The 20,374-nt window shown below is 43.9% G+C and overlaps 1 protein-coding gene across 1 annotated transcript in view; it reads right to left on the reverse strand.

Moving 5' to 3' along the window:
- The window catches only part of COL22A1 (collagen type XXII alpha 1 chain), a 274,799-nt gene that overhangs the window by 169,778 nt on the left and 84,647 nt on the right, over positions 1–20,374 (reverse strand). The window contains exons 11-13 of the mRNA XM_063079935.1: positions 17,179–17,217; positions 1,693–1,746; positions 566–619 (exon numbers count right to left, since the gene is read on the reverse strand). Coding sequence (XP_062936005.1) covers positions 566–619; positions 1,693–1,746; positions 17,179–17,217 — 147 coding nt within the window. The remainder of the gene's footprint in view (positions 1–565; positions 620–1,692; positions 1,747–17,178; positions 17,218–20,374) is intronic.

Here is a 20,374-nt window from a genome sequence, read left to right on the forward strand (position 1 = left end):
ATAGCTATTAAAATCTACTAAAGTAATAATGTGCATGTCCTCAGCCAAGGGTACCCCAACTTCTTTAACCTATCTTACTGCAATAAAATATAGTACACAGATGCTATACTATACATCCACACATACACATATAGTACACATGCACACACACACACACACACACACACACATTTATTGCTACATTAATTTTAATGGAAAACAAATGAAATTAGAAACAATGTTCAGGACCATAAATAGGAGAAAGGTTATATAAACTACAACACATCCATATCATAGAATACTATGGATGGATTAGGAGAATGGGCAGGGTCTACCTGTATTTATGTGAAAAGATGTCTCTAATCTCTTGTTAAATAAAAAAGATGAAAGGCCAAGTATGATATAATCCATTTTTTGGAAAAATCAGATATGTGAATATGATTTTTATTAAATTCTTAAATTATCTTAGGATAACTCCTAAATGTGCATGCAGTTATATGAGAAGGGAAGGAAGGGACAAATTGGTTTTGCATCAGGACTTGGCCCCTGGGAATGTGGGACAAGTACAGCTTCCAGTGACACTTACCCGCATGCCCACCTCACCAGGCAGCCCCGGCTCTCCCAGCTCTCCTGGCTCCCCCTGCACACACAAAACAGCACATGGTCATAGCCTGGCAGGACACAGGCTCAGGCACAGCAGAGAGTCCCAGAGCCTCATGGGGTGCCTGTTCTCTGCAACTCAGAACTCAGCACAGAAATAAGGTAACAGGTGAGCAGGGGCCCTGGCTCCCTTGGATGCTTTTCCTACAAGCAAAGACATCGATTCTCACTGCACACAGTGTTTATCTCAGCTCTGACTCAATCCTGCCACAAGAGGGCAACAAAATTAAATTTGGACAGAACAGAGACAAAGCATCATGACTGAAGTCATGCTGATGGCTGTCTTCATGGAGCAGGATTTTGGCTACCTGGAGGGAAGTGAGAAGGGAGTACAGGGATTCATGGAATTTTCCTTTTGCTCCAGGTCCTCAGGAGCTCTGACATTCTGTCCTGAAATGCTCCTAACTGTGAACTAATGGGGTGCTCCCAAGTCAGGTTTCTACTTTGAGACCTGATCACACATGGCTCAAAATGACAGAGTAGAGAAGTAGATATCCCAGAACCAATTTCCATCTGGGTTCTTGCTGGAGAAGAATATCACTCCTTCCTTGGAGCAGACTGACACACCAGAGCTGAGATCACTTTCTGCCTGGATGTCTGGAGTGTGTTCCCACTTCAGAAACTCAGAGGCAGGTGGGATGAAGGAGTGAAGTCTGGGGTAACGGTAAGAGGAAGCCTGGCTGGCCACGCAGGGCATGGAGTACTGCCTGGATCTTGCCCCGACTCCTCTAGCTACAAACTGAGGACTTGGAGAAATCCCTCACCTCACTGGGGCTGGTTCCAAGTCTAGGAATTGGGGATAACAAGACCTCCAGGCAGAGCTGCCTGTCAACTAAGTGAGAAAATAGCTTCCAAAAAGGTGCAGGTGACGCCCGGGTGTTTTTGTAACCCTTAAGCTGAGCTCCAGGGATGTGGGAAGACCACGGTACAAATAAGCCCCAACTCAAGCCTGGCCCTGGCAATGGCCACCCCCCTCAAGGACACGAGGCTTTGGCCAGGAGGCCCCCTGACCAGGGCTGCCATGTGGGCTAGGGCCGTGAGGACAGAACTTACCCTCACGCCTTTGCTGCCGTCTCTCCCAGGGGGACCGGGTGGGCCCAGTGTGCCCTAGAATAAGAGAAAGAGAAGAGGAACTAGTAAAGAACAAGGACAACACTGGGACAGACTCTTGAATCCTGGTGCGTAGTGGAGAAAGTGCCAGGCAGGGAGTTGTGGCCAAGCCTTTGCTACTCAAGCTTTTGCAACTCACCAGCCCACAGCCTTGGCATCACTGGAGAGAATGGAAGAAATGCAGATGTCCGGGCTTCATTCTAGACCTACTGCATCAGGGTCCACACTTTAATAGGACCCCCAGGTGATCTGTATGCACCTGACAGTGTGAGGGAGAAGCTCTGGTCCACAACCTCCCCTGCCTGGAGTGTGGCCCTTCCTCACTCTGGGCACAGAATCATCCATGTAAAGTGGGGGGTGGGGCTGCAGTGGGGCTCTCAGCTTTGGCATCACAGACATCGGGCTGGACAAGTCTTTGTTGTGGGGGTGCCCTGTGCATTGTAGGATGTTGGGCAGCATCCCCAGATGCCAGTAGCACCCTCCAACTGAGACAAGCAAACATGTCTCCAGATATTGCCAAATGTCTCCTGGGAGTCAAAATCACTCTTTGCTGAGAACCACTGGGCTAGAAATTTTCTATTTTCATGGGGATGAACTCCAATCTAATGAATCTCAGGCATACACATGTGACAAGCACAAATATGGAGCAGCCATGGGGAGAAGGGGAGCCCCTGGACCAGGCTCCTCATGCCTTTTTTTTACCTCTACACGCTTCCCTGCAGAGGGCCTGGGGAGGAAATTTTAGAAAGGGAACTCTGAGATCTCTAAGCTTCCATCCAGGTCTGAAACTGCTTGGTTCAGATCAGTAGATTCTGGCAGGGACCTTCTGCCTGGCTCTCCCTTCCCTCAGCCTTCCGCATGACACTGAGCAAGGAAATGCTTCTCTCTGGGCTTTTTTCCATCTGTAAAGTGAGGGTGTTGTCTATTCAATGAATAATCAGACTGATGAATCTAAGTGTAAAGTTTACAAAACACTATGTTCTAGAGTGTATTTTTGCATACATTGTCTTATTTTTTTAAAGATAATTTATTATACATATATGTGGGGTATGGAATTGACTTTCAGCAGTTGTATGCAATGTGTGATGACCAGATCAGGATAGTTAGCTTATTCATCATTGCCATACGTAATCATGCTTTGTGTCCACTAACCAATATCTTGTTAACTCCCTTCCCCTCCCCTTTTCCACCTCCAGCAGCCACAGTTCTTTGCTCTCCTTCTAAAAGTCCTCATAATAACCCTACACGACAGATATTATTTTCTCAAAGGCACATCAGATTATTACGTATTTCTAGTTTTTATCTACAAATTAACATGCATGCACACACACACTCATATGTGCTTTTAAAATTTCTATGAAATGCCTTTTATGGTCTCAACATTCTAAGTTAGTGTGATCTTGAAGAGAAAACTGGACAGATGTCTCTGGCCCTGTTACCAGACAGACATGAGTCTGCCCCAGCTCTGCACTTTCTGGCTGTGTGACCTTAAACAATATTTATATTAAAAATGCTGCTGCCGATAGTTCTTTACTGCAGGTTTACAATGTGCAGGTGCTGAGCACTTTACATTCATCTTTGCATTTAGTTTGTCCCCACAACAGTTCTATAAAAGAGATGCAATTATTTTTTTTTCTGGTATTATTTTTATTTTTATTTTGTCGATATACATTGTGGCTGATTTTGCTCCCCATCACCAAAACCTCCCTCCCTTCTCCCTCCCCCCCCTCCCCCCAACAATGTCCTTTCTGTTTGCTTGTCATATCAACTTCAAGTAGTTGTGGTTGTTATATCTGCAATTATTATCTACATTTTTTAGTTTAGAAATGAAAGCACAGAAGGGTTAAATAATTTACCCAAAGTCACAGCATTTGTATGTGGAAGAGCTGGACTTTGGGCCCCAGAGCGTGTCCCTTAATGTCTGCACAACACTTTAACAGTGTTTGCACACACATCAGTGTACTGGATGCTTGGCAGACCTGAGAACTAACTACTGTTACCCTCACTCCACATCTGAGCACACTGGGGCACAGAGAGGGACAGTGACTTTCTCACGGCCACCTAGAAGTCCCCGTGGCAGAGGGAGGCAGTTTGGGGCAGCTAACGCCTGAGCACCCAGCTGCTGCTCTCCAGGGAGCACGCTTCTCCTCTTCCCCTCAGTTTGGCTTCCCTGAGATTACTGGAGCCCCATTAACTGCCCCAAGGGAGGCAGACACTCTACAGAAGGCTAGTGTCAGGAACAGGGTGGGCTCAGCTCCCCAGATGTCCCACCCACTTCCAAGACCCAAGCTCCATCTCCTACCCCCTGATGCACTGACCCAAACAAATGGTTTGTGCATTTCCGGATGGTGGGAACACCAGCCCCCTTAACTCCACATCCGTCAAACCCTAGGATTAAATTCAAGATTTTCTAAGAGAGGGAACATCCCAAAAGAATAAGGATTTCCTCTGAGAAAAGGCCTTGATGGTGCTTGCCTCCAGAATCAGACCTGTTGGGGTGACTTACTGCAGTTTGCAGGAGACATTGATTACCCACATAATCCTTGAATGGCCAGTCTGTCTCTGGTGTCTGCAGGTTGGGAAATCCTGCAGCTCAAAGCAGGGAAGGGATGTCTCGATGGGCTCCTGCCTCAGGAATAAAGGTGGGGAGCAGCAGGGTATTTTTGCTGCAAGGACCATCTAATAAAGGGAGTCAGAGATGAGAACAGAGACAATGCCAGAGAGAACTCTAGAGAGTTCTGGAGCCTTTGGAACTCATACACATAGTTGCTGTGTTTCTAGCCTTGTGGGTCCTTTAAAACAGATGGCAAACAGATATCTGTGTGAATCTGTCTCAAGAACAAGACAGCAGCTCTGTGAGGGGGAGAGCAGGACTTAACTACCTCCATGTCACCAGCACCTAGCTTGGTGTGGGCTCCGTGGGGGCTCTATGTGCTTAAATTCTTCTAGAGCTTTGCAGGCTTGTAAGGGAAGAAACTGGAAAACTCTCCTACTTTAAAACTATTCTTGGGGGGTTTGTAAGCCCCAGAAACAAAGGGAGCAGCCAGGTGTGGTGGAGAGGTACAGTTCCTAGAGCAAGTGAGTTACAGCTTCAAATTCTCCCCCCATCACTTAGTACTAATGACCTTGGCCATGTTAGTAAAATGCTCTGAATCTCAGTCTTCATCTGTAAATGGGCTTGCCAACCTAACTTCAGAATCTGTGCTTCCCAAAGGCATAGACAACAGGCAGATTGATTTTGGATGACTGGTACAAATGAGCCAGCCATTCTGCTTTATTAGGGGGCTGGGCTACCTTTGCTTTGTATTCTAAATAGATGTCTCTTGAGAAGTGAATATTTTATGTGTCAAAGAGGGTAAAGTCTACTTTTGAATTTAGTATTATGTGGTTAAGATAACCAAACTGGCACTGAAATAGATGTGTTTCCACCCTCAAGTCATTATGAGATCCAGACATTTCATTAGACGGGTCTTTGCATTTATGAAATTTTTGCCACCAACCTGACTCAGATATTTTACTGATGTTAAGATTACTGTCACCTAATCTTAAGGCTGCAATACCATCATGCTCCTGTGATACACCTTCCAAATTCTCCGTTTGAACTGCCCATCAACTGACTGCAGTGGCTTTGAATTGCCCATCAACTGACTGCAGTGGCTTTGCAAAGAGAAAGTTGTGGCCCTAGGCTGCCCATTCATATCCCAATGGAAAGTCACTTAACCTCCCTGAGCCTCAGTTTCACCATCTGTAAGTGAACAGAGGTTTTCACTGCTTTCAGATGAGAAATAAATGTGGGCATAATTTGTAGATCATAAAATATTATTAAAACACATCTTGTTTGTATTCTATTAAGAACATTCCCCCCAAGTCCATGGGATGGGTCAGTTAAAGGACTAGAGAAAAGACTAGAGGTTGCTCTGAAATTGATAAGGTCAGACATAAGAAGAATTTCAAAGAAAATGTGTAAGGCTAAGGATCCACAATAAAGGACAGAGGGAAAAAAGAAAAACGAAATAAAAGCAAAAAGAGAAAAAGGAAGAAAGGAAGAGAGAGAAAGAAGAAAGGAGAAGCACTTGACTGGAGAGAGAAGTTCTGGATTCTCTTGCAGCCTGTGTCTCATGCTAGCTGAGCAGAACAAACTACTTGCCCTCCTGTGTCTCAGCCCCATCACCTGTGAAAGGTAATGGTACCTTTGGCCCAAGGTAGTTGGTAAGATGCCTTGAGACAACACTGGGGGCAATACTTGTATAAAGGGAAATTCAAAACATGCAACAGTTACTGTTATTTTGGGTAGGTTACACAAGCCTCCGTTTTTCATCTATAAAAAAGAAATCAATATTCGGGTTGTTAGTAGGATGGCAGCAGGTAAAACACGTGAAATCCACTGCAGAAGATGACAAGAGGGTCTTCCCCAAGTTCATGCTGGCAGTTATGATTCACAATCAGGGCTTGATTTCAAGCCCAGGCTCTGGACTCTCTCCCATCCCTGCCTCACCACCACCACCACCACACACACACACACACACACACACACACACACACACACACACACACACACACACACTTGCCTCCATGATCCCATTTGGAGACACATGGGAAGACAGCCATCTATCAGGAAACCACCCACCCACCCATACCCTCTTGTCACTATCCAGAGCCCCAGGGATCACACTGTTACCTCACCAGGCAAGATGCAGGGAAATAAGAGGACAGATGGTTTCTCTTTTGGTTGATTAAATATCATGACTTATTTCTAAATGTTGACAAAGAGATTGCTTCATTGCTAGAGTTGCTATGTCAGTAAAATTTTTCATCCATTTGGTAGGAGACAGAGGAGGCCCTTCAGATGGGATCTTAGGAATACTCTAGACATTGGTTCTCAAAGTGTGGCTCTTGGACCAGCAGCATCAGCATCACCCATGGCCTTATTAGAAAGGCAAATTCTCTGGCCTCACCAAAGACCAACTGAATCAGACACTAAGAAAGTGGGTCCTCCAGGTGATGTGAATGCTGGCTCAAATTTGAGAACCACTCAGACAAACGCAGGCTGTGAAGTCAGAAAACATGAGCCCAAATCCTGGCTCAGCCACATAGAGAGGTAAAGTCACTGGTACTGGGTCCCACAGGTAACAGCCTGTACAAAGAGGACAACAATATCCACCTTGAAAGTTAAACTAAACAGAGTGTGCATGAATCCCAGCAGACAGTAAGCACTTGTAAATACTAGGTACTGCAGTTATCATTCCTAGATGTTGTATGAATTATTTTGGAAGAATTGAAGAAAGGCAAGAAGCTCTGTGTTGGCCCACCTGGAATGTGCTTTCTAATAACACTCTCTAGGCTTTCTGAGTCCCTGGGAGTTACAGAAGTCCTCCCAGGGGAGGCGGAAGAGCTCTGACATTTTGCAGCTGCCGGCTGCCTCTGGGGATAAGACCTCATTAATGCTGAGCATGCAGAAGACGTCATTTGGTGTATAAAAACATGGAACACTATGCTGGTGTAATGGTAATTATATTTAATGTTTATGAGCACTTTTAAAAATATAAGTCATTTATTTTCATTAGCTCATTTCATCCTTGCAGGAAACCTCTGAGTCGAGTACTATTATTTGCCAGCTCATAGATGAGAAAAGCAAGGTTTACAGGGGTTAAGTAACTGACCCACTGCCACACAGTCTGCAGCTGAGCCAAGGTCTAGACCCAGCCAGTCTGTGTCCAAGTCTTCACCATTAGCCTCTCTTGCCCTCCTGGTCCAGTAGTCCAGCATTTACCATTCCCATAAGTACTTTCACCCTCCTGTACAAAGCCTTGGGTCTTGTGACTGGTCCATCAGACTTGGCAAGCACCTGAGTGTCAGACAGAACTGGAGGGAACACTGCAGACTTTCCTATTCCCGCTCTGCCTGGGGCTGTGAGATCCTGTGAACTCAAACTTCTCCAGGTGTCCTTCAGTACCATGGACAGATCCCGTGGCACCTTTATTTATTCTCTCAGCATTTTGCTCCCAACCTGTAAGGCTATTTGAGGGCACCTAAGCAGCTAAACTAATTTTCTCCTAAACCCTTTAATTATTGTAAAAATAGAAGGCACTCAACCACAGTTGTCCAACTCGATAACCATGAATAATGCACATTAATGCACAGGCTAAGAATAGGAGCTGGGGGTGCTGACTGAGCCAGCTGCAAACAAAGAGAAAGGGACCCAGAGCTAAGGCAAAAGGCATAAATATATCTTAGAAGTTTCATACATATAAACACAAACATATAATTTATGTTTTCTGGCTCAGAGGCTCAACAATGCATATTTTATGTAAAATAAGTTGATTCCTATAAGGAACATGGTTTTTGAGGGCCAAGAACTCTCAGATAGCAGCATGCCTTTTAGGCAAGGGCAAGGAACTGGCACTGCCAATGCAGTGGTTAGGAGTAGGGAATCCCCGCTCTTGTGTCCTGTGTCCTTTGTCCTGTGTCAGACAGAACCAACCTCAGCCCCAGTCACTCACCAGCTCTGTGACATTGCACATGGCCCAACCTCCTTAAACTATAGGGGGCTGAAGCTCATAAACTGAATAGTCTGGCACATATTGAGATCAATAAGAGGCTGATGTCATGATTCTTTCCACTACATGGCACCTTCTTTTCAAACAAAGTTCCTGCACCATTCCAGATGAAATCCCCAATGCTGACCGATGAATTCTGCATGGGTGCCATTGCCAACACCCTCATCCTGTGCTTTTAGGGAGAATCAGAAAATCAAAAGTGTGACAATTATCCCTTCCTATGCCATGTATTTCACTTGTACCAGAAACCCCTTGTCTTCGTCCATTTGGGCTGCTATTACAAAATACCATAGACTGGGTGGCTTGTAAATAAGAGAAATTTATTTGTCACAGTTGTGGAGGTTGGGATGTACAAGATCAGGTACCAGAAGATTTGGTGTCTAATGAGGGCTCCACTTTCTGGTTCATAGATGGCTATCTTTTTCTGTAGCCCCACACAGTGGAGGGGACAGATGATCTCTTTGGCGTCTCTTTTATAATCCCACTCATAAGGTCTCTGCCTTCACGACCTAATTACCTGCTAAAGGCCCCGCCTCCTAATACCACCATTTGGGGGGTAGGATTTCAATGTATGCATTTTGGGGGGACACGAACATTCAGACTGTAGTGCCCCTCATGTTTAGAAGTGTTTTATGGTTTCCCGAGAACTTCCCCAGTCACTGCTCAGGGAAGTACCAGTGAGGAAAATCTATCTGCAGCAGAGCCCCCTCTCCCTTCCTCACTCACCTCCACTATCCAATTCTTTCTCCAAGAAACCTTCTCATCTCACAGTTTCAGAGTCTGCTTTTGAGAAACACTGAAGACAGAACCTGGCTTAGGTGAAAAGGACTCCCTCTTTGAGAAGGTGGACAGAGCAAGGTGCGTCTGCCATGTTGGGATCAGAGAGATGCCACTGTAAGAGCAGACCTGATTGTCACTTGCAGGGTCCCCATCTCATCAGAAGCAGGGCTGAGTAGAAACATCACTTCTACTACTGGCTCTGCCCTATCAGACATGCAGTGGTCAGACTTATTTTTTTTTTTTTTTCTAAACATTCTCATAACCAACCGCCACCCTGTCCCCTTTACTTTCAGGGACAGATAATGAATTAATCATTCCCCAAAGTTCATGTCCCCCATTTGGCTGTCTGCCTGGTCCTCTAGCGTAGTGCCTGGCCTTCAGTAGGTGGTTGTTATAATTTTTAACAATCTGGAGCTTATTATAAACTACTTTGTCCTCTTCCTACAGCTTTTTACAATAAAATCAATCACAACTCGCGTGTGTGTGCGTGTGTGCGTGTGTGTGTGTGTGTGTGTGTGTGTGTGTGTTTCTAAGCCCTTTTCCATGAAATGCAGATAAGAAAGCTTTCCATCTGCAATGATTGGGAAAAATGAGTAGGACAATGTCCATGAAACCTCCCGGCTTGGTGCTTGAAACTCAAAGCTTGCTGGATTGGAAACAGCCCTAGGATTTCAACAGGCAGAAAGGAAAGATGGATATGCAAGAGGGAGGAAAGAGTAACAGGGAGGTAAAACATCTTGAGAGTGTCCTGGGAAAGGTGATCCCAGAACTGGCCAGAGAAAAATACTGGGGAAGGGTCACTTGGGTCCCCAACACATGAGATAGGACATGTACTCCAAACACAGGACTTCATCTCCCAAATACCAAAGAGCAGAGTGACAGCCGCATATTAATGTCAAACACAAATTCATGTGCACTTGTGTGTTTTGATTGGGACTGCATAGTTGAAACCAAAGAAAGATATTTGGAGCTGAAGAACTCCCGGCACCCTGACCTGAACAGCTGGCTGTCATGGTCCACAGCAACGTGGAGGAGCCTGCTTTGTCCAGTTTCATATCACTGGAGGACAAGATGCAGCAGGCTCCTTGGGGGCCTGGTTTGAAATAAATGTGTGCTTTTCTGGGGACCTGGGGACCAAGATGCTGATTGCTGTGAACCTGGCTTTCTAGCAACCCTCCTTAATTTCATCCTGATGGCCTTGGGTGTCCTTTCCTCAGTTTAGTTATAAGCACCTTCTTTGTTTAGCTTCCTGGTGAACCACAGAGACTCTCCTAGGCCATGATTTTGGAACATAGGGTGGGCTTCATGTGGTTCTGGCATCCTCTTCAGGATAGTGGAAGCCCTGAGGCAGCGGCATCCCGGGAAACCAGAACAACCTCGGCTATTTGTCTGGCTCAGAGACAGCTTTCACCACATTCATCCCTTGCAAGGTTTATGGTGCCAGTAAAAAATGAAGAAAACCATAAAAGACAGTGAGCTGATGTTTTTGTACCCAAAATTCTGCCTGCTGCTGAGTCAATGAGCTCAATAAAATCAACTGAGTTTCTTATATTTGCTTGCTGATTTTTTTTTCCTGGTGCACCACACTGTGAAATCTGAACACAAAATCCATGTGAAGTTTTATTTACGGCCATATGGATTTCTGTGAAAATGCTTAAGAAAGGACTTTTTGGTGGTTTTTTTTTTTTTTTTCCTCCTCTACCAAATCTGAGAACCTAGTTGCTGACTTAAGCGTGGCTTTATGGGACACCTTGCTCCCGTTTCCTTCCCTGTAGGTCTCCAGGGCCCCTACCTACCTATCAGGTGCAATCTGGGCTCCAAGAAGGTCTGCAAAGCCCTTGCTTTCCTGTATCCTCTGTCACTCCCCACTCCAGGGAAACTGGGTTTTCTCAGGACCCAGCACTGACCCACCTCCATGACTGTGTCTAGGCAATCCTGCTTGAAAGGCCACCCTAGACATCCCAACCCAACTCTAATTCTAATTGTAATACTAATAATAGCTTCTATTCACAAAGACAGCAAAGACCCCTGGCTGGAAGTGCATCACCTCCAGGTTCTGAGCATCGGAGGTGCTGGCTCAGGTGAGCCTCAGCTGCACCCAGCAGTGTCACTTACAAGGATCCATTTCATGGCTAAACTTCTCAGTGACACCTTCATCTTCCTCAAAATGGCTCATTTTATGGTAGCAAAATGACTGCAGGAATTTCAAAGCTCTCATCTTCATAGCCTTGGGTCAGAGAGAAAAGAGCATTTGTCTCCAGCTTTCTAAGTGAAAGCACTGAGTCTGTTCAGTTTGGACTAACTTAGATAACGAGCCTGAACTGGTTCTCACGCTTAGGGAACCACTTAGCCTTGACTCTTGCCAATGTCTTCTCATGGTGCTACATTTGCCAGGTGCCCTGCTAAGTTCTTTCCATGGAGAAACTCATCGAACCCTGAAATCGACCTTACGAGAGTGTATTGTTGTGGTTACTATTACATTCAGTGTGCAGGTGAGGAAACTGAGGCACCAGGAATTGTAATGACTCCTCCAAGGTTATCCATCAGGACAGGAGCAGTGCCAGGTTCCCAAGCCTGACCCTCAGTCACTGCCACATTCTGCCACCTGTGCCCACCAGCATCACACCATCCAGTATTCCACAAACACCCAAACCAGGAGAGAGAGCTTTTCCCTCCAAAGTCATGTCACTTTTTGTTTTCACCCATAAACAATTATGAATATACTATAGTTAAAAGGATTTTCATTATAATGATCTACCATCATTAAATAATCGATACCTTAATGTATCGATTATTTTAATTGTACACACATCTTAACGTGTAAGCATGTACAGCTTCCTGCTCTACTATTTTATTTGCATTATGCTGCATGCATATCTCTGTATTATAAGGTCTTTTTAATCTTCATCTATGTCCATCTGGTTGATGTAGTATAAGTTTCCATTAAGTTGTTTCCATTTTTTGTTGTGGTTGTAATTGCAGTTGTTAGGAGTACTTGTAAAGAACAGTGCCTGCTTAGGGTCATTTTGCTTGTTTCTGTTTTTCCCTTTATAAGAATTATGCTTATGATAATTTCCTGGATGTAAAACTAGTGAGTCAAAAGCTGCACTTTTAGGGGAGTTTTATTTCCTACCTGACCCCACCCCCTGTGAGAAATACAACACCAAATATCCCAGGAAACCTCTAAGGCACTTTTTTGATGTGACCACTGTCCCCTATTCCACTCCCAACACACCCTGTGGACCAGGCAGGGTTTCTTAAGGTCATCGTTGCCCTCTGCTTGTAAAATGAGGAGGAAGAGGTCATAGAGATGGCACAACCTGACTCGCTGAAGGCACAGTAAGGAGAAGGACAGACCCAGGTTCAACCTGGGTGAACTCATAGCTCTCGCCCACATGTTAGGTCCTTGAATATTATCTATCGAAGTAACTGATATGTCACTCTTTGATGGACTTTAGCAATGGGTTCCAGCAGAAAAAGAAAAATAAATGCAAGGGGAAGGATTTTTAACGTGCACCTACTGTGTGCCATGGACTAAGCAAGGTCCTTTCACGGGCCTTACCAACGTCCTGTAATCTTCACAAGAGCCCTAGGAGGTTGGCATTGATAGCTGCACTTTACAGATGAGTTGCTGAGATTCAGAGACACTGAACAGAGATGAATCACCCAGTCCCTGGCAGAGATGGGATCCAAACCCAGTCTGTCCAACTCCCAAAAATGCTTTCTTTCTATCGCCTGAGCCCTCATTTGAACACAAAATCAAGGTTGCCTTTGCTCTCCTTCCTCCCAGATGCCAGGTTTCTAAGGAAAAGAGGATAACCCGGGAACAGCACAAATCTACAGAGGAAACCGGAGCGGACGCTCTGGCTTCAGGACACTAGAGGGAGCTGCGCGTCCAGAAAGGGGCAACCACGCGCTGGGTGTCTCTGCTGGCTCCTCCCTAGAAGGCTCTGGTCCCCCCACAGCAGAAGGACCCTCAGGATGCGCCACAGGAAATTTATTGGAAACCACAAGCTTTGTCATTGTCTTTGTTGTTTCTAAATCTTTTACTAGCATGGGGTTCATGGTCCAGTTGATTCTGCCAGCCGCACCACCGCAAAACATGGGCAGACTCAGCTGCCCACACAAAGGCAACCTTTTACCAATGTCCTCACTGTACTTAGTAATTTTCTCAAGATGGAAGAACCGAGAGACCAGAGGCGTCAGAGGAGGTCATCACCCCCTCCCCGCTATTCCCAACTCTACCCTAAATTGCTCCAAACCAGCCCAGAGCGGTGGCTGTGTGTCATCATCATCATCACTACCATGACAGCATTAAAAATTATGATCGACTAGCAAGAACAACATCACTGGTCATTGAGTACTTGCTGTGCCAGCCGATGTGTCGAACCCTTGATATGTATTTTCTCCTTTCGCCCTCCCAGCAATCTTACATGAGATGAACTATAATTATTCTCTTTTCAAGAAAAGGAAACTGAGGCTCAGAGTAGCCCAAGAATAGACACATGTTTAAGATGAGGTAGAGACAGAACTTGAAGCTGGATCTGTTCAATTCCAGAGTCTATTCTCCTTCTACTGATACATGAAGGTCCACAATCCGTTCATTCATTTGGCAAGCATTTATTTAGTGCCAGCTGTCTCCCAGACATTTTGAATGAGGACCCACTCCCCCCCTTTTCTTTTTTTCCACACCCCAACACCTAGACTGTGGGTAGCTCTTTTGGGCATCCCCTAAAAGGCCACCTTCCTCCTTTATTTTAGCTTTATTACTAAGCTAAAGGACATTTGCCCCAGGATCCCTGTGGTGAATACGAGGATAAACAGGAGCCAGAGAGGAGGCGAGCTTCCAAAACAAGGGGCAGAGGCAGCCTAAGGACCAGGGCACTGGGAATGATTACCAAATCCCAGAGCTGCCACCTGAAGGGGCCTTTATGTCTCGTCTCATCCCACCCCCTCATTTTTACAGATGAGGAAGCAGAGACCCAGAGATGGAGCTGACTCACTCCTCATCACACAGCTAAGCTGTGGCAGAATCTAGACTCAGACTTTGCTAAAAATGCCAACTGCAGGGAAATGTCAACCAAGGACAGAGCCAGAAGTGCTAGAGCCTGCTCCACAGTCCATCTCTCCTGCCAGCACCAAATACATGAGGAGGTTTCCTGGTCCTCCAATGCGGTGCTGCAGGCAGGACTCTGGGCACACGGGAAGTGCCTCAGGTGTGAGGACGCAGGCAACTGAGGCTTCCCGTCGTGAGCCCAACCCACAACTGATGAGGCAGAGATGCACCTGCTGCCCATGGGGAGAAAGGAGGCTGTTGGTCCCTGCCTGGGACACGAACACACATAAAGGACAACACATTAGAAGGAGGAAAGGCTGGCCCAGGAGGAACACAGGAAGAAGACCACAGTCACATGGTATTGCCAATACCTGGGTGTCCCGTTATACCCTGTGCTCTGGTCTGCATGCACTGGAAGTGAGCTTGCTAGCACAAAAAATTGCCACTCAACACTGTTGGTGGGATTTCAAAATGTTGTAGCCACTGTGGAAAACAGTATGGAGGTTCCTCAAAAGATTAAATATAGAACTGCCATATGATTCAGCAATTCCACTTCTGGGTATTCATCCCAAAGAGTTGAAATCAGAATATCAAAGAGATGTCTGCATCCCCATGTTCACTGCAGCATAATTCATGATAGCCAAGATATGGAAACAACCTAAGAGTCCATCAGTGGATGAAGGGTTAAAGAAGATGTGGTATATGTACACAATGGAATATTATTCAGTCTTTAAAAAGAAATCCTGGGCCGTCCTGTGGCTCACTCAGGAGAGTGTGGTGCTGATAACACCAAGGCCACGGGTTCGGATCCCATATAGGGATGGCCGGTTAGCTCACTGGGTGAGCGTGGTGCTGACAACACCAAGTCAAGGGTTAAGATCCCCTTACCAGTCATCTTTAAAAAAAAAAAAGAAAGAAAGAAAGAAATCCTGTCATTTGTGACCACATGGATGCGCCTGGAGGGCATTATGCTAAGTGAAATAAGCCAGGCACAGAAGACAAATACTACATGATTCCACTAGATGAGGTAACTCAAATAGTCAAATTCTTAGAATCAAAGAGTGGAATAATGGTTTCCAGGGTTTGGGGGGGATGGGGAGTTGCTTATATAATACTTATTAACAGGCATAAATTTCAGGTAAACAAGATGAGTAAGTTCTAGAGATCTGCTGTATAACACTGTACCTATGGTCAACAGCACTGTATTGTATACTTAAAAATCTATTTAAAAGGTAGATCTCATGTTAAGCGTTCTTACCACAACAATACAGAACTAAACAAATTAAAAAATGAAACAAGAAAGTAGCTGCTGAATTGGAGAGCCTAGGTTCCGGGTGCTACTTTTAGACCACACGAAAGTCATGGATGGCGACTGCAGCTAGCCCCATTTTTAGGTATCAGGAGACTGAATCTCAAAAATTGGTTGCAGAGTTAGAGTGGCAGAGCGGAGACAAGAACTGGATCTGCCTGGCTGCACAGCTTATTTTATGCAATATGTCACGCTACCTCTCACGCTGCTTTTTATTCTTGTGCAGTAGTTATGGTATGTGTGCCTATGCTTTAAATGCGCTGAGAGAGAGAAGTTCATTGTGGAATAAATGAAGACACAATGAAGTGTAAGGGAGAAAATGAATACCCTCATAACTTTGTCACCAGAAGACAACCAGTGGTTAATAATAGAGGTTTGTCCCCAGCATTAATTTCTCTCCCTCTCCTCCTTTCTGTCACACACACACACACACACACACACGGGGTCATATCACACATACATTTTGCAATGTGTTTTATAAACTGACAAAATATTGTCTGCATTTTCTAGGTAGTTAATTATTCTCCTAAATGTGATTTTGCACCGCTGAATGCTGCTGCTTTATTTAGCTGCACAGTAATGTATGTTACCTTTTTCCCAATGCACGGCATTATGTTTGTTTCTGGTCTCACATATAAATTACTTATATGTTTGTTTCTAGTCTCATTTATAAAGTACCTGTGGTATGTACTTGTACATAGCCTCATTTTATGTCCTTAGAGTAAATCTTGACATGAAAGTACTAAATAAAAGAGTACCTACAGGGAGAGAACGGACTGGCCACGTGAAAGCTGTTTCACTCTCACTTAATGGGTGGTGCCTTGGTTACATGACCAGCCCTATGCAAGGGCTGATGTGACGCGCTCTGTGCAAGGGATACCCTCCTAGGATCCAACAGCCCTTCATTCTGAGTCTACAGGTGCTGGACTCTGATGAAATGATCAACATAAATTTGCACCATAAATTGCCTCTCCAGGGAAATAGAAGCATTTTTTTAATAGTATGAGTGAAAAATAACATTTTTAGTGACGCTCCACCTTTTATTCCTCTTATAAGCTAACACCTTAAGACAGATTTCCTCTTCAGAAGGAATCCCACATTTCCCAGGACCTGTCGAGCTTGCACATGTTATGATGAAGGTAAAATAAGGTGCAGCATTTGTAGCTGAGGAGAGCACTTTTAGGCCTCCTGCAAATTCTCTTCCACTCCTTGCCTGTCCAGTTTTGCTGCCACCACTGTGTCTGTCCCTCATCACCTCCCCTTTAAATTATGCAATCATCTCCTGAACCTTCCCCAAATTTCTCTGCTCTCTCTCCTCTCAGATCTATCTGGCACTTGCTCTTTGAAAACTCTTAGCTTCCCTGACCATGCACAGACCCTTCAATGGCCTCATGCTACTGCAAACAAAGCCTCCACTTCTAGGGTGCAGCTCAAATATCAATTAGTCCAACAGAATATTCTCTGAATCCCACAAGACACGTGGGTCCTACTTCTCAGTTCTCCCAAACACCACTTCCTGTTCTCCATCATTTCTCTTGCTGCAACTGTACATGCTTCTACCACTCACGTCAGGGGAACACACACTGAGGCTGGGCACTCAGCCTAGAAGACCTCTTCTCCCCTGCTCAAGTTCTTTCCAGGCATTGGAAGGCAGCGTGCACCTTTCTTAAACCAATGTCCCCCCATCCCGCTCCCTTGGAGAAATGTGATAAAAAGGAGTTGCTTACCTTTTCACCCTTTTCTCCTCGGACAAAAGGTCCTCTTCCCTAGAAAAAGGAAAGCAGAAGGCAAAGGCTGGCTACAGAGCATGTCCATGGCATGGCATCGCACATGGCAACATCGCCCTGAGAACTGAAACCAATGGATGCTTTCCACCAGCTCTGCCCAGGAGCCTCTAAAAGAGATGACAACTATTATTTATTGAGTGTGGATTCTCATGAGTATCATCTCATTTAATTTGTCCAATAACTCAATATTATAGCTACTATTCTTTGTTTCCATCACAACTTTATTGAGATATAATTTGCATGTCATAAAATTCACTTCTTTAAAATGTACAGTTCGATGATTTTTAGTATATTTACAGAGTTGTACAAGAATCACCACAATCAACTTTAGAGTGTTTTCACCACTTCAGAAAGAATCCACACCCATTAGCAGTCACTCCCATTTCCCCACATCCCCAGCCCTAGGCAAACCCTCACCTATATTGTGTTTCTAAAGATTTGCCTAGTCTGAGCATTTCATGTAAATGGATTAGACAACATGTGGCCTTTTATGACTGGCTTTTTCTTTCACTTAGCAAAGACTTTCAAAGGTTCTTGCACGCTGTACCATGAGCAGTACTTCATTTTATTGTAGAATAATTTGACATTGTATGAATATAACACACATTTTATTTATCCATTCTTTAGGTGATGATGACTGGGTTGTTTCTACTTTTGTCTATTATAAATAATGCTGCTTTGAACACTTGTGTGTAAGTTTTTGTGGGAACATGTGTTTGCACGTCTCCTGGGTATATCCCTAGGAGTGAAATCGAATTGCTGGGTCATATGGTAACTTTATGTTTAAAGTTTGGAGGACTGCATTTTGGAGTCCATTTGGAGGACTGCAAGACTGTTTTACAAAGCATCTGCACCACTTTACGACAGCAACGTATGAGGGTTCAATTTCTTCACATTCCTAGTTACTCTATCCATTACTGAGCGTGAAGTACTAAAGTTACTAACCATCATCGCTGTTGAGTTGTTTTTCTCTTTTCAGTTCTGTCAGTTTTTGCTTTGTGTATTTTGGGGCTGTGTTATATGCATATATAATTGTTATGCATTTTTAAGAATTGACCCTTTTATCATTATAAAATGTCCCTCTTTGTCTCTATTAACTTTTGTTTTGTTTTGTTTTAAAGTCTATTTTATCTGATATTAATACGGTCATTTCAGTTTCTTTATGTTTCCTATTTTTGGAACATATGTTTTCTATCCTTTTACTTTCAACCTATTTGCATATTTGAATCTAAAGTGTGTCTTCTATAGACAGGAAATAGTTGGATCTTGTTTTTATATCCTGTCTGAAAATCTCTGCTTCTTACTTGGTTCATTCAATACATTCACACCTAATGCTATTATTGATATAATTAGATTTATATATGCCACTTTGCTTTTTATTTTCTATATGTCTCCTGTCTCTTTTTTTGTTCCTTTACTTCTTTACTGTACCCTTCTGGATTAACTGAGTACTTTCTCGCATAACATTTTAATTTCTTTAAGGATATTTTCACTATACAAGGGTACTTCAAAAAGTTCATGGAAAATAGAATTAAAAGATACTATGAATCTTTCCACGAACTTTTTGAAATGCCCTCATGTATTTTTATTTTCTTAGAGGTTGCTCTAGGGTTCACCCTACACATCTTAACTTACCAGGATCTATTCCAGATTTATAAAAACTTACTTCCAGTGAGGTACAGAAACACACTCTTTCTCAGCTCTATGCCTTTCCCCCTTTCTTTGTGCACCTATCACCTGCATATTTGATAAACACCCAACAATACATTGTTATAATTGTCATTCCGCTGCATTCTGGCCTGAATTATTTCTTATGGCAGTCAGTGGTTAATCCTAGTGGCATTTCCTTGTACATAATGACTCCTTTTTCTCTTGCTGCTTTCAGTTTTTGTTCTGTCTTCCAACTATGTTGTTTATAAATGAAGATCTCTTTCTGTTTATGTTCCATGGAGTTCACTGTGCATCTTAAATGAGTAGATTATTGTTTTTCACAAATTCGAGGTGTCTTCAGTTTTTGGGGGGTATGTCTCTGCTCCTTTCTCTCCTCTCCTTAATTCCCACTATGTGCATATTGGTGCACCTCCTGGTCTGCCACATTCCTCTGAGACTCTGTTTATTTTCCTTCATGATTTTTTCTCTCTGTTCTTGAGATTACATAATCTTTATTGATCTGTCTTCAAGAATGCCGATTCTTTCTTCTCCCCTTCCAGATCTACTGTAGAGCCTCTCTAGTGACTTTGTCTTTTGCATTTTATTTATTACAAGTTCAAAATCCAGAACTTCCACTTGGTTCTTTTAAATTTTTATCTTTTTATTAGTATTTCATGTTTGATGAGATACTATAATCATACCTTTCTTTACTTCTTTAAAATGATTTCCTTTAGGTCTTTGAGCATAATTATAATGACTACTTTGAAGGCGTTGTCTCTTAAGTCCAACGTCCTTGCCCTCTCACAGGCAGCTGTGGTTGCCTGCTTTATTTTCCTGTGTATGTGTCACATTTTCCCGTTTCTTTGCATGTCTCATTATTTTTTGTTGAAAACTGGATATTTTTGATAATGTATTGTAGCAACTCTGAATATTAACACTTCTCCTTCCAGGGATTGTTTTTATTGTTTTCTTTGCCTATTGACTTGGTTGGATTATTTCAATGAAGTTCATTCCTCTTCCCCAGTGTTATACCTCTGATGCCGCTCTTCAGAGGGCATGACCTTGGACATGTGCACAGTCACTCTGGGATGACAATGGTTTTAGCAGGGCTCTTTTGGCAGTCTCTTTTTCTGATCTCTCTGTTACAGTGTCAGCCTCTGCTAAGATTAAATCCATCTTTTAGGCTCCACTATTTTTCAGCTGATTACTATCATTTTCTATAATGCCCTGTGGCATTAATCACTACACATTCTGTTCCAACTAAATTGGGTCCCCTTTTCCCAGATAGTTGTTGCAGCCAGTCACTGAGGTTTTTTCTAATCCTGTAAGGTCTCTCCTCAGCTGTGATCTTTTTCTGGTTCTCTCTGGTAAACTTGCTAGCTTATGGTTTGACTTGTTGCTGTCACCGAGCTAGCAGTCTCCTCTTAATTGCTAACCAACAAGTCCTCTTTGTTTCTAGAGAACTCTTACACTTGTCCTTCCCCAC

Source organism: Cynocephalus volans, chromosome 15 (genome assembly GCF_027409185.1).
Source record: "Cynocephalus volans isolate mCynVol1 chromosome 15, mCynVol1.pri, whole genome shotgun sequence".
Classification (NCBI taxonomy): Eukaryota; Metazoa; Chordata; class Mammalia; order Dermoptera; family Cynocephalidae; genus Cynocephalus; species Cynocephalus volans.